Genomic DNA, 14,227 nt, shown 5'->3' with positions numbered 1-14,227 from the left:
GCAAGGCTCCAATATTGTATTTTAAAAAGATTTATGTATAGATAAGTTATATAACTATTTATTAAATAAGTCATCATTATTTCTTATTGCTCAATGGTATAGTCTATATAATAATTTGTCCATATATTCTCTGTATCTTGCGTACTTATCTTATTTAATTTTTTAAAGCCACTTTCTATAGCGTCCTGAATATTGTCATATCTATTAACTAACTTAATTCCATGAGTTTCAAAATAACTCATATTATTGTCAAGTTCTCCTATTTCTTCATTAGTATCATTTTCTGAGCGACAAGAATTATTGACACTTGAATCTGTTACTAATGAACTTTTTTCATTCCACTTTTTAATTTCTTCTTCAATATGAATATTGAATATTCGTTTCCCTGTAGCGAAGTCTCTACATGAATCTATATTGAGATTTTTCTTGTTAATCTTACGTTTTTGACTTTTTATAGTCGCTCCGAAACCTCCTTTACCCCCCATTAAACGCCCCACTACTACTTGAATAACTTTCCCAAATAAATTGCATAGTTCAATAGAATCTTTAGTTATTGGTTTCCCATTTAAAAGTAGATAAAAGTACTCATCTTGGTTTTGTACTTTTTTTCCAACAAAGTTTTTTAGTTTCTCAGCACTAATAGTTCTCTGATCGAATTCTTCATACTCAAAAGATCGTAAATTCCCATTATAACATATATGAAGGTACATCTGAAATATGACAACTCATCTCAATATTATAATAAAAAATATTACCAGTTTGACCTTCTAAAGAGAAATCTTGCAAAGTACGAAATATACGCGGTTGGTACCTAGAAAAGAAATCCGCGTGAGGCTTTTGTATCGATATTCCGGTATCCAAGGGGGTGCATCGAGCATGTAACATTTAAAAAGTATTTTAAATATCTACTTAGTATTATAATATATTTAAGTTTTATTAAGTATGGATAAAAAAATTCAAACATTGCAACAATTTAATAAGTATAAAAAAGGTAGGAATTGGCCAAATAATGATTTGACGCAAAATAAGATAGATATCCCCACACTACTTAGTACTAACTCAATATTTCACTCATCTAACTCCAATATCAAATATACATATACACATGGCTATTTAACACCAATATCATCTACTGGAATAACATCTACAGTTACCACATCTAAAGATCCCAGTTCGAAATCTCGATTTCCAGTAAATGTTATGCTAAATAACAAAATAATGAAATGCAAAAATATTGAATCCCTACTCAACTTAATATTTACACATTTAGGATCTTTTAATGAAGTAAATATGGTTACTTTATTGCATAGATTAGCTATAAAGTGCCATGATAGTCATGTAAAACGAAAAATAAGACAAGATGAGAGATTTGGATTACTTTTAGATAGTTTAATATACAGACTTAGTTATTCAAAATCATTTTTACCTCAAGAACTTGCAAATACAGTTTGGTCTTTAGTAAAGATTGGTATATATGATCATATAATATATGATCTAGTTAGTAATGAAGCAGTATATCAGTTAGATCGGTTTATTGCTATTAATCTGAGTATGTTACTCTGGTCTTACAGTAAATCAGGTAAAAAATATAATTATTTATTCATCACTGCTATTCCAAAAGTTTTAAGTGAATTAGATAATTTGCAATCTCAACAAATATCAAATATTATTTGGTCATATGCAAAAATTGGTTTAATATCTCCACATCTATTTGAAAATATTGCTAAACGTTGCACTAGTATACTATCAGAATTTCTTCCAATCCACATATCTATGACTGCCTATGCATTTGCATTGGCAGATATATGCCCATTAAAATTATTTTCTATGATTTCAAAATTAAATATAGAATCTTTTAATCATAAAGCTTTAGTTCATATTATTTGGTCATTCTCAATAACTAAATTTTCTCTTTCTTTGAATTGGATTCAATATATTTGTGAAGATAATAAACTAGATATCTTATCATTACATGAAATTAATCTTTTATTATCATCTTTATGCCTTAACTTTGTTGATGGATATGTTAAAATAAAGATATATGTTACAGAAAATACTCAACATGAAGTGAATGATGATGTTGTTCTATTACCAAGAGCTTTGGCTATTAGAGATCGTAATCCTGATATAACATGTATTGAATGGAATCACTCTTTGCCTTTATTACATGCTATTGAATATTTTACTTCTAGATCTTTAGATAATTGTAGAGCAAAACAAATACTTTGGAATCTTATTGATAAACTAACAGAAAAATTATTAAATAAATACCAAATATATAACGATATTTTAGATATTATATGGCTATTATATATTATTGGTAAAGATATTAGAACAATAAGGTATCATATTTATGAGCATTCAAATGCAACAAATATTAACGATATAGATTCTTTACTTCCAGATAATGATCAATATAATATTGTTAAAAATGTATCTTTAGATCTAAATAAATTTGTAATAGATTCACCTAAAGATAATTTACAAATTGTCAGTCCTATATCTACTTGTTGTACTATAGATGAATGGTTTCATGGTGAAAATAACAATATAACTTCCTCTAAGGAAATAGTTCAATTTCAACTATATGAGTTTACAAATACAAACCAGTGTAATTTACTAAAAAATATTGTAATGATTTCATATACATTATTATTCACAATAATTGTCTTATTTAACATTACTCAGATTAACAGCTCTATATAAAAGAGATTCCAAATACAACTTCTATATTTACTCACCACTTTGATTTATTAAATATCTTTAATTTATGGATTTTTTTAATTTATAAGATTAGATTAAGAATAATAAGTGAATATTTTTATTTAATATAAAATGGTTTTGTAAAACATTCACTAACCTTATAAATCGGTACCTATTTTCGTAAATTGCATGCATGCACAAAAAATGTCGATTAATATTTTTCCAACAAATTTAACAAACAAGTGATTTAATCATGATTGTCACTTTAATATTAAATTGTTTTATTTTTTGATTTCTTTTTTTCAAAAGATAAAAAAAACTGCTTATAAGGGCTTGATCGGCGCTAATTCATATATGTCTACTAATTGTAATAGAACATTTCTACTGCATTACATGAAGAGAATTTACATGGAGAATGTTAACTAATAGGCGCTTATTAGACATAAACATCATAGTACCGGTATAATACATTTTATTGCAATATAACTAGCCGGTGATCTTTACTAAAGTATTTGATTCTTTAGAATTGTATCTTACAAAAAATAGGGACCTGCACAATTCAACCCCTCTTCCTGAAAATATAAAAAAAGAAGGAAATTGGTAATATTTTCAACTTGATAGTCTGTGCATCAATGTGCATAGCTATCTTATGAATGTAAAATTGCAACTAAATAAGGGTACTGGGCACAAAACAAATAATATGGATATACGACCAAATAAATCAAGATGCCAAACAGATTACTCCAATACATTTGATGATATGCAGGGTTTAGAAAATATGTATAGCATGATTAGGATAATAGGTGAAGGAACATACGGCATTGTTTGGGAAGGTATGAGAAAAGATACTGGGATGATGGTTGCACTAAAAAAAATAAGATTTGATAGTGATGATATATTAGATGAAGTCGGATTACCCTCTACTGCTATAAGAGAAATTGTATTATTAAGGGAACTTAAACATAACAATATAGTCGGTTTATTAGAAGTAGCCTGTACTGGGATGCAACTATGGCTTATATTTGAATATTGTGAAACAGATTTAAGGAGATACTTAAGATTAAATAGAAAAAAAGGTATATCAATAAGTCAAGTGAAATCTTTATTATATCAATTACTAAGTGGACTAGCATATTGTCATGGACGTCGTATATTACATAGAGACTTAAAACCTCAAAATCTACTTTTGAGTGATTCTGGGAATGTGTTAAAAATAGCAGATTTTGGTTTAGCAAGAAGTTTCACACCACCATTAAAGCCAAATACACATGAAGTTGTAACATTATGGTATAGGGCACCTGAATTACTTTTAGGGCAAAGATGTTACAGTTGTAGTGTAGATATATGGAGTGTTGGCTGCATAATGATTGAAATGCTCTCAGGCAAACCAGTATTTCCTGGAGATAGTGAAATTGATACATTATTTTATATATTTAGACTATTAGGTACACCAAGTGAAACAATATGGCCTGGAGTAAGCAAATTACCTTGTTATAAAAATGTATTTCCTCAATGGAAAGTTAATCCCAAACTTAATCTTCACTCATTACTTCCTAATTTAGATCAGATTGGTATTGATCTTTTATTAAAATTTCTTCAATATTCTCCGCAAAAGAGAATATCAGCATATGAAGCTTTGCATCACGCATGGTTTTCAACAAGTGAATGAAGATCCAATAGCAAAAGAGATCATCTAATATTTAGAAATAATTGAATTTTTTTTTTGCAACTTTAAAAAAAAGGAATTCAATTAAAACATTCATTATAATAACATGTATCACATGTGTCCTGATGTTTCAAAGTTGATGTAGAATTTTTCTCACCAGAAACTGCATTTCCAAGACAAGTATTAATTCTAGTTTTTAGCCAATATAATAAATCAAATATTTGTAGAATTTCTTTAATTTCCTCTATATCAATATTAGAAAGAACTTCAGTAAAATTCGAGTTTTCTTTACTATATTTACTATAATTATTTACTTCATGATCCTTTTGATTCTCATCTACTGATGTTTTCAATCCTAAATATTTTGATAAATAATAAACTTCTCTATTTAAAGATGTAAATTCTTGTTTCAATAAATAAATTATTTGTTTAGCATTTTCAGTATATTTTTGGATTATCTCTTTATTGAAATAATTACTACCGTTATTTAAGAATATTTCATACCTTTGATTAAATCCAAATTCTATGCGCAAAATTTTCCTATATATCTCTTCAATATCACAATTCATTATGATTTTATCTATATATTCTATTTCATCAAATACACTCAAAATAGATGGATATTGGTCATAAATACGTTGAATTGTATAATCTAACAATGTTATATTTCCCCCATTAGTTGCATATATTGTATCCATCAATTTTATTGACCACAAAGATATATCAAGAAGCAAGTCTAGGGATCCAGATTGTCTCTTTATCATTTTGTTATAAGTGTGGATACAATCTATAAGAATACTTAATAATATAGGTAGACTTTTATTTTCACATAAGCTATTTATACCATCCTGTAGTATTATTAAATTATTCATAATTGATTCATTTTCAATTATCAAGGTATAATGTACAAATTCAATGAGTTCCATGATATTCTTTTGATATCTTATGTCTACATCCTAAAAGGAAAAATTTACAGCATATATATAAAAATATTTCTAAGTTAAAGCTCATCTCCTCTAAAGTTTTATATTATCTGTACATTACTTGGGAATATTAATTTCATAATTTTGTATATAATAAGATATTAATCTATACTCATTAATATTCCACTATTATTTGTGTATATTTCAACTTACACCGATTCTAAAATCATCACTTTCTACTAATCTAGTCAGTAGTACTACTATTTCTTGAAATTTTTCAATACTTTGATCCTAAAATATAACAATATAAATTTGTTCATTTATTAAAAAAAATCCAGATTAGTAATTACTAATCCTCACACCATATTATAGGCAATAAATAACTTACAAATATAGTTCTAACATACCTTTGGATCTAATGTAGTTGTTACTTCATCTATAAAGTTCTTGTTTTGTAAATAATAGGACTTTAAATCACAATTCTTGAAAGTATCAATAGTCTACATAAAGTCAATATTATATACCACAAATATTTCAATTTATTAAAAATCAAAACAAATTACCCATACAACTTTATCCTTTGTAATATTATTTACATCTAAATCATTCATTTATATTAGTTTGTAATAATCTTAAAATTAAAGAGATGTATTATTATGCTGTGTGAAAAACTAAACAGGCTTTCCATTATAGGCGGGAGTTATGTCTAATACTAATTGAATATCACCAAAAATTATTAACATTGTTTCTAATGTTTCTTCTATAAGGTATACAAGCTATATTATATATATTTTATGTAATATTATATTCTAAAAAGTGCTTTGAAATGGCTTAGATTATAAATATAATGTGGACACCAAAAGTTTTTATTTCTGAAGTACAAAATAAACCATTAGAAGATGGAAATTGCTATTGGTTTCAAGGTTATATTACAGAGGAAAATCTTGAATTAAAAAATTATGCTGTAATTGATGATAGTACAGGTAGCATTCCAATTCACATATATATAGATAAAGAATGGAAAACTGACAAATATATGGAAAATATATCTAAATTTGGTCATAAATCTGACACCAGCTACATGTATCCAATCGATCTTTATGATAAAATGGTTAAACAATTATTATGTAGAGGTAGATACATATCTGTAATATGTAAAGTAATCAATAGTGAATTCTATATAATTCATTTATCTGATTGTGTAGCAAATAATCCAGATTCTGAAGCTGAATGGCTTTGTAATATACTAAAAGCAAGGTTTTTTAATCAGCTGTTAGAATAATCAAAATTAAAATGTCTATTATTTTTGTATTATTAATTGACTAGTTGGTTGTAGCTTGCTTATTAAACTTTAGAAATGAGTTATCAATTTTCAGCAAAATAATACTTGTATCATCAAATACTTTCCTTTTTTTCTTAACATTCTTAAGATCTTTTAAACTATTAATACCAGCTTTTTTAAATACTTCTTTAATTAAATTTTCTATACTTTTCTGTATATCTTTACTCTTTGTAACAATATTCATAGTATCTTTAGGAGTAAGAAAATCCCATAAACCATCAGTACCAAGGATCAAATAACTTGATTTTTCTTTCTCATTATTGTTATCACTATCTATATATGATAAAGTAGGGGGGTATATATTTTTAAGTTTTGACAGTGCATATTCTTTAATGTATTCACCTGTGCTATTGCACTCACTTAATGGTGGATTTAAATATTCAGGTTGTATGATATTTATTGACAAAGTGTGGTCTGTTTTATTATTTTGAACATTTGATATTAGTTCATAATTTTTATTAGATATCTTATTTATTTGAGTATTAGTAGTAGATTCCAATCTTTTAGTTAATTCTTGATTATACATAAATAGATGTAGCATTGGTTCAGTTCTAACATAAGGAAAACTCTGAGGGTTTTTGACATAAAATCGATCATCTGATCTACTCATATGTATAGAATTACTTCCATTTATTAAAGAATATGAATAAGGACATGAATTTGTTATTTCTTTGGAATCTGAGTTATTATTGGGTATAACCTTACAATCATCTAATGTAGGCTCATGAGTCCCAGATAAACTAGTCTGATTGAGAATATTATTTTCATCTTTCGTCTCATCCTCTAAATTTTTCAAAATATATGAAAATACTGATGTTAGTTTAGATGATGACAAATCTTTATCCCAGTTATAATTAAAATCCATATCTTTTAATCTAAAATCTCCGATTGCTCTTGAAGGTTGTAATATACCTTTTACATAACATCCTTTATATTTTAATTCTGATAATAACCCTAACAAATATCTTTCTTTCCATATCTTTTTGCATATAATTAAATCATCTATCTCATTTGGATGTATTTTCTCTAATCTTTTCTGTTCAATTGGATTCATTGCCGATAGTTGCTCATTCATGGGTAACCATAATCCAGTTTTATTACAAAAAACAGCCAAACAATCGCCAGAATTTGCTGTTAGTATACCAAAATCAGTAACTATAGATACAGTTAAGCAGGCACCAATAGATGCTAGTCTAGAAAATCCCATATTATATACAGGTTCTAATATTCTTTTTATATCGTCATTTAATATCATATAAGACCTTCTTAAGCATAATGATAAACACGCAATAAAGTCAGTTTCATTTAATTCTTCAAAACTAAAATTTGTATTTCCCCATAGCTGATCTATATAATCATATAACTCATTTTGAAATACATGTAAAAATTTTTTTTGCAGATATTCTGCTATCTGCCAACCTCCATGACCATCAATTACTGCAGCTACAACAAATTCCCTAAATTTTCCATTTTGTAATGTCAACTTCATACGTTGTATTATTAATCTATCTTCAATTGGATCATTTGCATTTATTTGTATTGCTCTTGCAGATAAAACTGGTAAAGTCTTACAAAGTTCATCATTATCAAAAGGACCTTGAGCTCCAACAAATTCCACATTAAATTTATGCTCTTTATCTTTATTTAAAAGTAAATTTACTATCTTTTTATCTTCACCTTTTTCATTGTTATTTGATGCACATAATGCTTTAAAGTATTTATTCCCTATACAGTTTTTTGCATTTAGATTCTTATATATACAAAATAATGATGTACCCCCAAATATAAAGATTAAGCCAGAAGTCCCAATATTTTGATTTTTTTTATATAGTCGATGAAATCTATTGCATATATTATCAAGTTTTAAGAACGATCTTCTTGAAAAATAACTAAGTCTCATATTCAACCCCACACTACAAAATCCAGTTTTATAGTTTATATATTGTGCGTAATATTTATTTTTATATTTTAGATAAACAATTCACGTCTTTCTCTTTCTATATCATTAAATATTTTTAAAACGTGCATGCAATCACTTTTCATGAAGTGGGGGGAGATATACCGGCATTTTATGTAGCGCCAATCTACGTACACTACAAAAGCTTGTTATATATTTAAAAATAAGAAATACTATATGACCATTTTCTAAATAAAGAAACGAATTAAATAATTATGATATAAATATTATTTTTGTTGATAATATCTATTGCTTAAGCAAATAATGTAATAGCTCTTAGTAATTTTATATTAATTATTATTTTTTAATTTGACACTTTAAATAAGGTTTTATTAAATATTTAATGGCTAACTTAAATAAAAACTTCACATAATAACAATATTTTGATATTATAGTAAATATGAAGAATGGAAAATGTAATGACAATATTCATGATATTGCGTCTAAACTAAAATGTCCAAGGCGGTCACCTTAATTGTGTGCATTAAACTTAAAATAAAGGTTTATGTAAAATGGATGCATTTCGACGCTTAATAGAAAAGAGATTATCCAGAATCTCTTTAATAGAATCAATGAATGAACTTAATCAAAATAAACAATTAGATCCCATAGCTATCTATTTTTATTATGCATCTTTAAGGATTGTTCACCAACTACGTAGAAAGCTACCAGAACCTTCAATAAATCTAAGAGTTCAGGATATATTAAGATGTTTAACCTTATTAGAGAAATGTGTTAGTGAATATGGAGCTTTAGTAACTTCTTTTAAAGAAGAGGCAATTACTAATAATAATAAGGAATATTTAGAAGAAACAATATATAAAACTATAAATGAGCTTGGATATAAGGAATTGCTTAATAAGGAATTAGAAGCAGCAAATCAAGAATCATTAGATTTACATAAGGCACAAAGAATAATTCCCGGAGTATACTTAGGTGGTGTTGTAGTTGCAAATGATATGGAAAAACTTAAACAATATGGCATTACGCATATTGTATCATGTATACCAAATGGATGCAGATTTCCTAAAGAATTTCAATATTTAAATATTCCACTTTGTGATAGTCCATTTGAAGACATCAGTAAATATTTTGTATGCTCAAATGAGTTTATTAAAGATGCATTACAAAATTCAACTGTTGAAAAACCGACTTGTGTATATATTCACTGTGCAGCTGGAATAAGTCGGGCTCCTACAATATGCGCTGCATTTTTAATAAAAGAACTCAAGATAACAACCCAACAAGCTCTAAAACTTATAAAATTAGCAAGACCATACATTGCTCCAAATCCAGGTTTTTTAAAACAACTATATTCTTATTATTGTTTATTAAATAGCACAGGTCATTTATCAAATAATCAATTATTGAATACACAAATATTAAGTATAGATTCAAATTCAATTTCAGGAGTTAAATGTTCCACAATATGGAAAAGGAATATAAAAAGAAAGGATAATAATACATATCAAAATAAATCTTCAAAAACGAATTAGTAAAATTTAAAGATAAATTGATAACAAAGATATTAAACAATTTTATCTATTACTTTTTCTAATTCCTTACATTTTTATTCTTCAAAGATTATATCTGCTGGCCTATTCTTCCAATTATTATAGCAATGAATAAATGTTGGTGGAGGATCTTGTGGCATTTTCTCTAAATATTTATTTAAACTATTGCTCTTATCACTAGTACATAATGTCTGTAAATATGAAAATAGAGAAGTTTGAAAAATAGCACCAATACTTGGTGCAACTAATCTTCCAAATGGTTCTAATAGTCTAATATCATTTTCTGTAAATCTTATCTTCTCCTTAAATGTTCCAATGCGATTGATAAGAACAATTAATGCAATTGCTTGGGGATTTGAGTTTAGAGTCGGTTGTGTACATGGAGATAATGATGCTGAACGTGGTGATGTACCAAGTGTATTACGATAATTACGATCTGATTTTATAGGTGATGGTGGTAAAAATATATTTGTATTTGAAATATGTGAAGACAGAAGTCCATTTACAGAGTTTGAAACTAATATATTATTTGAATTAGCTAATTGATCATCAATATCATGTGATATTTCAAAAGATGATAATGCTGATGATAATGATGACATTGAAGATACCCTTGGACTTGGTACAGGTAAATAAGACCAATTATCTTTTTCTGCATATATTGGAAATATTAAAGCATTATATATTGGTTTATTATCATTAATTCTCTGTAATAATCTTAAAATATCTTCATCTTGACATTTTGAAACCCGTTCTATTCCAATTTTACATTGAGTTGTACTTTGATGGTATGTTAACAAATCCACAAATATATTTTCATAGCAAGATATAGATGAAGATTCATTTTCAATATTTGTCAATTGAATAATTAAGGGATGTTTTGATTCAATTATTTGATATATAATATCATTATTATCATAATTATATACAATATCACTCCCAGTATCAGAAACAAGAGATATTATTTGTTGTCTATCTGGAATACCAATTAATGCAATACAATGTTCAGATTCAATAATTTCCTGTGCATGGATACATAGTGTAAATAAATTAGATTGTAATCCTAAATCTTGACGTAATGATTGTATTAGTGTAAGCAGATTATCAGCACGTTCTTTAGTACTTAAGATTTCTTTGTATACTTCACAATTTTTAATACAACTTAAAGATATCCTCGATATATATTGAAGAATTATCTCATCATCTTCACCAAATAATATTAAGTCACTTGATATATTTATTTTATTATCAAGAACTACATCACAATCTATAAATTGTTTATCAATTGCCTCAATAATACCAAAAAGAGTCCCATCATAATTATTATTATTTTCTAGTATAGGTACATAAAGAATACTTTTCATAACCCTTAAATTTAATATACCATCATGTATAATATTTTGAGTAGTCTCAATTTGTTCACTTATTTTAGTTGTAAGAATTTTATGTAACATACCTGTAGATGACTTAATACAATTTCTTGTATCATAACTAAAATAAAAAACATCATTTTTGTGATCATATATATATATATTGCATTTTCTGCAGTTTAGTAATTTCTCACATGACTTTGTTATATTCTGAATAGTTATGCTTAGATCTAAAGATGAATTAATAACTTCATAAGCATTAATAATAGATATAAGTTTATTAGATTTTAATTTACACATTGCAGTTTTAGATTCCATAAATAAATAATTGAAGTAAGATAAAAAATTTATTTGTACCTTTTTAAATAAAGATATTGTTACTTGTATGTAATATAATAAGATGCGCTAGCTCTTTAGGGGGAATTTAATTACTCAGTAAACTTAAATGGTGGCGTCAATTTTTAAATATCTCTCTACTTATTACTATAGCTTACTGCATTGTAAATTTTATTCTATATTATTTTATACGAATCTAAAAATTTCCCTTTTTACTTCTGTCCAAACAAATAAACCATGTCTTACATGTATATTTTGCTTAGTCATGTCTCATACGGTTTTCATATTCAATACTTTAATCAGCTATTAAAAAGTTATTAAATATTTAAATTAATCTAGGATATTGTATAGCCCACTTTTTTTGTTATTATATATCTTATTATTTATATATAATACTCACTTATTTCTTAATTTAGTTCCTAAAACAATACCCTTCAAAAAAACTTTCCCGCTATTTTTTATTGCGCTAAAATCTCGCAACAGTGTGAGATTTCAAATTATTGTGATCTCCACTATAATAAAAAAGTTATCCTGTAGCTGTCTTACATATTTAATTGTGGTATATAATTAGTTATTATCTATTTTGGGGGAAGTTATAGGAGAAATATGAATACGTCTATATGGATTGAGAAGTATAGGCCTAAAATATTAGACGATATGGTTGGTAACGAGGAGGTCTTAATACGTTTGAAAGTATTAGCAAAACAAGGTAATATGCCAAATTTACTTTTATCTGGACCTCCTGGAACTGGAAAGACAACGAGTATACATTGTTTAGCTGCTGAATTACTAGGCCCAAAATTCAATAGAGCTGTACTAGAATTAAATGCCTCAGACGATAGGGGAATAGATGTGGTTAGAGATCGTATAAAATCATTTGCAAAAGAAAAAATAGACTTACCCTTTGGTAGACATAAAATTATCATTTTAGATGAAGTAGATAGTATGACAGATACAGCTCAGCAAGCATTAAGACGCCTAATGGAAGTATATTCAGATAGTACTAGATTTGCTTTAGCCTGCAATCAATCAACTAAAATTATTGAACCAATACAAAGTCGTTGTGCTATAATTAGATATTCGAAATTAAGTGATGAACAAATTAGAGAGAGACTATTTGATATTATAAAATTTGAAAATATACCATATATTGACTCTGGAATTGAGACATTAATATTTACTGCTGATGGAGATATGAGAATAGCAATAAATAACTTGCAAGCTACATATAATGGATTTACTTTAATATCTAAGGATAATGTACTAAAAATATCTGATATCCCATCTCCTGAGAAAATAAAATCTATATTAGATGCATGTGTTAAATCTGACTGGAGATTAGCTCATAATATTGCTGAAGAATTATACTCAAGTGGATATTCACCACTTGATATTGTAATTACTATGCGGAATGTTTTAAAGCGCTATCAATTACAAGAAACTCTTATTTTGGAATATCTTAAAGAAGTTGGTAGATGTCACTTTGTGATGTTAGATGGATGTAGCACGGAATTACAACTTGATAAATTATTAGGACAACTATGTTTAGCCTCTGCTACTTATGAAACCACCCGGTAGAAATTGACTTGTCAAACCCCGCTAGAAATGAAATAATACCTTAGTAAACTTCTTTAATGACTTTTCTTATATAATAAGGTAAAAAAGATTTTATTAAATGATAGAAAATAAGATATCTAATAACAGATATTATTGTAATATATGTAAGATTTGGATTGCAAATCATCCTGTAAATATCAGACATCATGAAGATGGTATAAGGCACAAGCGTAACCAACAGAAACTTCTAAGAAATGAGAAGTATAAAGCTAAACAAGACAGAATAAAGGATTACATGATACAAGAGGAACTAAAGAAGATGGAAAACCCTAATTACATTTCAAAGAGTGATATTAAACAAACTACAAGTTTGTCACCAAACTTATTAAAGATATGGACAAATAAGAGTGAGGACCCATTTATAAAGAATAATATTAATGAGCAAATGAATGATGCAACTTCATGTAGAGCAAAACGTAAATTTGAGGGGTATAAAGATACAATCCCCACAAAACGGAATTCTTTTCTATCAAACAAAGCTATTGATGATATTAATAAATCTAGTACATCTATAGGGAAGTGGGAAGAAGTTACTCCAGGGGAATCTATATATAAAAGTATTACGGAAGAAACATATTCAGATGTTGAAGTGCAATATAAAGAGTTAGATTCTGATTTAAGGCTATTTAGTAAAGAACCGGAACTAGATAATAAAATATATGATATAAATATAGCAATCCCGCCCGTGGGAATCGAGACGGAAGACACAAAGCGGGAAGATAAGTATATTATTAATGAGCCTATCAAGATCAGATTTAAAAAGAAAGATGTCTCTAATAAAGTATTTATAGCATAGAAT

At 27.0% G+C, this 14,227-nt stretch overlaps 10 protein-coding genes across 10 annotated transcripts, besides 11 other annotated features; 6 read left to right on the top strand and 4 right to left on the bottom strand.

Annotated features, from left to right (window-relative positions):
- Positions 1-83: 83 nt before the first annotated feature.
- Positions 84-710, bottom strand: CMU_043180 (uncharacterized protein; the record flags this gene model as incomplete). The annotated part of the gene is made up of 1 exon (XM_002139557.1): positions 84-710. The coding sequence occupies one exon, from the start codon at positions 708-710 to the stop codon at positions 84-86; it is 627 nt and encodes a 208-aa protein (XP_002139593.1).
- A 22-nt stretch (positions 711-732) lies between these two features.
- Positions 733-754: a sequence feature (AT_rich).
- A 129-nt stretch (positions 755-883) lies between these two features.
- Positions 884-940: a sequence feature (AT_rich).
- A 2-nt stretch (positions 941-942) lies between these two features.
- On the top strand, positions 943-2,706 carry CMU_043170 (uncharacterized protein; the record flags this gene model as incomplete). The annotated part of the gene is made up of 1 exon (XM_002139556.1): positions 943-2,706. The coding sequence occupies one exon, from the start codon at positions 943-945 to the stop codon at positions 2,704-2,706; it is 1,764 nt and encodes a 587-aa protein (XP_002139592.1).
- Positions 1,581-1,601: a sequence feature (AT_rich).
- A 42-nt stretch (positions 2,707-2,748) lies between the features above and the next one.
- Positions 2,749-2,837: a sequence feature (AT_rich).
- A 566-nt stretch (positions 2,838-3,403) lies between these two features.
- On the top strand, positions 3,404-4,372 carry CMU_043160 (cyclin-dependent protein kinase 3, putative; the record flags this gene model as incomplete). The annotated part of the gene is made up of 1 exon (XM_002139555.1): positions 3,404-4,372. One exon carries the CDS (start codon positions 3,404-3,406, stop codon positions 4,370-4,372), a length of 969 nt encoding a protein of 322 aa, XP_002139591.1.
- Positions 4,373-4,449: 77 nt separating this feature from the next.
- Positions 4,450-5,903, bottom strand: CMU_043150 (uncharacterized protein; the record flags this gene model as incomplete). Its single annotated transcript, XM_002139554.1, has 4 exons — positions 4,450-5,325; positions 5,506-5,583; positions 5,700-5,792; positions 5,856-5,903. 4 exons carry the CDS (start codon positions 5,901-5,903, stop codon positions 4,450-4,452), a joined length of 1,095 nt encoding a protein of 364 aa, XP_002139590.1.
- Positions 5,585-5,626: a sequence feature (AT_rich).
- Positions 5,904-6,069: 166 nt separating the features above from the next.
- Positions 6,070-6,101: a sequence feature (AT_rich).
- Positions 6,102-6,139: 38 nt separating this feature from the next.
- Positions 6,140-6,574, top strand: CMU_043140 (uncharacterized protein; the record flags this gene model as incomplete). The annotated part of the gene is made up of 1 exon (XM_002139553.1): positions 6,140-6,574. One exon carries the CDS (start codon positions 6,140-6,142, stop codon positions 6,572-6,574), a length of 435 nt encoding a protein of 144 aa, XP_002139589.1.
- A 40-nt stretch (positions 6,575-6,614) lies between these two features.
- Positions 6,615-8,534, bottom strand: CMU_043130 (uncharacterized protein; the record flags this gene model as incomplete). The annotated part of the gene is made up of 1 exon (XM_002139552.1): positions 6,615-8,534. One exon carries the CDS (start codon positions 8,532-8,534, stop codon positions 6,615-6,617), a length of 1,920 nt encoding a protein of 639 aa, XP_002139588.1.
- A 49-nt stretch (positions 8,535-8,583) lies between these two features.
- Positions 8,584-8,605: a sequence feature (AT_rich).
- A 189-nt stretch (positions 8,606-8,794) lies between these two features.
- Positions 8,795-8,826: a sequence feature (AT_rich).
- Positions 8,827-8,871: 45 nt separating this feature from the next.
- Positions 8,872-8,902: a sequence feature (AT_rich).
- A 201-nt stretch (positions 8,903-9,103) lies between these two features.
- On the top strand, positions 9,104-10,087 carry CMU_043120 (dual specificity protein phosphatase, putative; the record flags this gene model as incomplete). The annotated part of the gene is made up of 1 exon (XM_002139551.1): positions 9,104-10,087. The coding sequence occupies one exon, from the start codon at positions 9,104-9,106 to the stop codon at positions 10,085-10,087; it is 984 nt and encodes a 327-aa protein (XP_002139587.1).
- Positions 10,088-10,161: 74 nt separating this feature from the next.
- Positions 10,162-11,793, bottom strand: CMU_043110 (uncharacterized protein; the record flags this gene model as incomplete). Its single annotated transcript, XM_002139550.1, has 1 exon — positions 10,162-11,793. The coding sequence occupies one exon, from the start codon at positions 11,791-11,793 to the stop codon at positions 10,162-10,164; it is 1,632 nt and encodes a 543-aa protein (XP_002139586.1).
- Positions 11,794-12,115: 322 nt separating this feature from the next.
- Positions 12,116-12,146: a sequence feature (AT_rich).
- A 21-nt stretch (positions 12,147-12,167) lies between these two features.
- Positions 12,168-12,206: a sequence feature (AT_rich).
- A 211-nt stretch (positions 12,207-12,417) lies between these two features.
- Positions 12,418-13,389, top strand: CMU_043100 (replication factor C subunit 2, putative; the record flags this gene model as incomplete). Its single annotated transcript, XM_002139549.1, has 1 exon — positions 12,418-13,389. The coding sequence occupies one exon, from the start codon at positions 12,418-12,420 to the stop codon at positions 13,387-13,389; it is 972 nt and encodes a 323-aa protein (XP_002139585.1).
- A 97-nt stretch (positions 13,390-13,486) lies between these two features.
- On the top strand, positions 13,487-14,224 carry CMU_043090 (U1 zinc finger domain-containing protein; the record flags this gene model as incomplete). Its single annotated transcript, XM_002139548.1, has 1 exon — positions 13,487-14,224. One exon carries the CDS (start codon positions 13,487-13,489, stop codon positions 14,222-14,224), a length of 738 nt encoding a protein of 245 aa, XP_002139584.1.
- Between the last annotated feature and the right edge of the window lie 3 nt (positions 14,225-14,227).

Source organism: Cryptosporidium muris, genomic scaffold, assembly GCF_000006515.1.
Source record: "Cryptosporidium muris RN66 scf_1106632373453 genomic scaffold, whole genome shotgun sequence".
Lineage (NCBI taxonomy): Eukaryota > Apicomplexa > Conoidasida > Eucoccidiorida > Cryptosporidiidae > Cryptosporidium > Cryptosporidium muris.
Note: the sequence above shows the minus strand (reverse complement) of the source record. Positions and strands in the feature narration are given on the sequence as shown.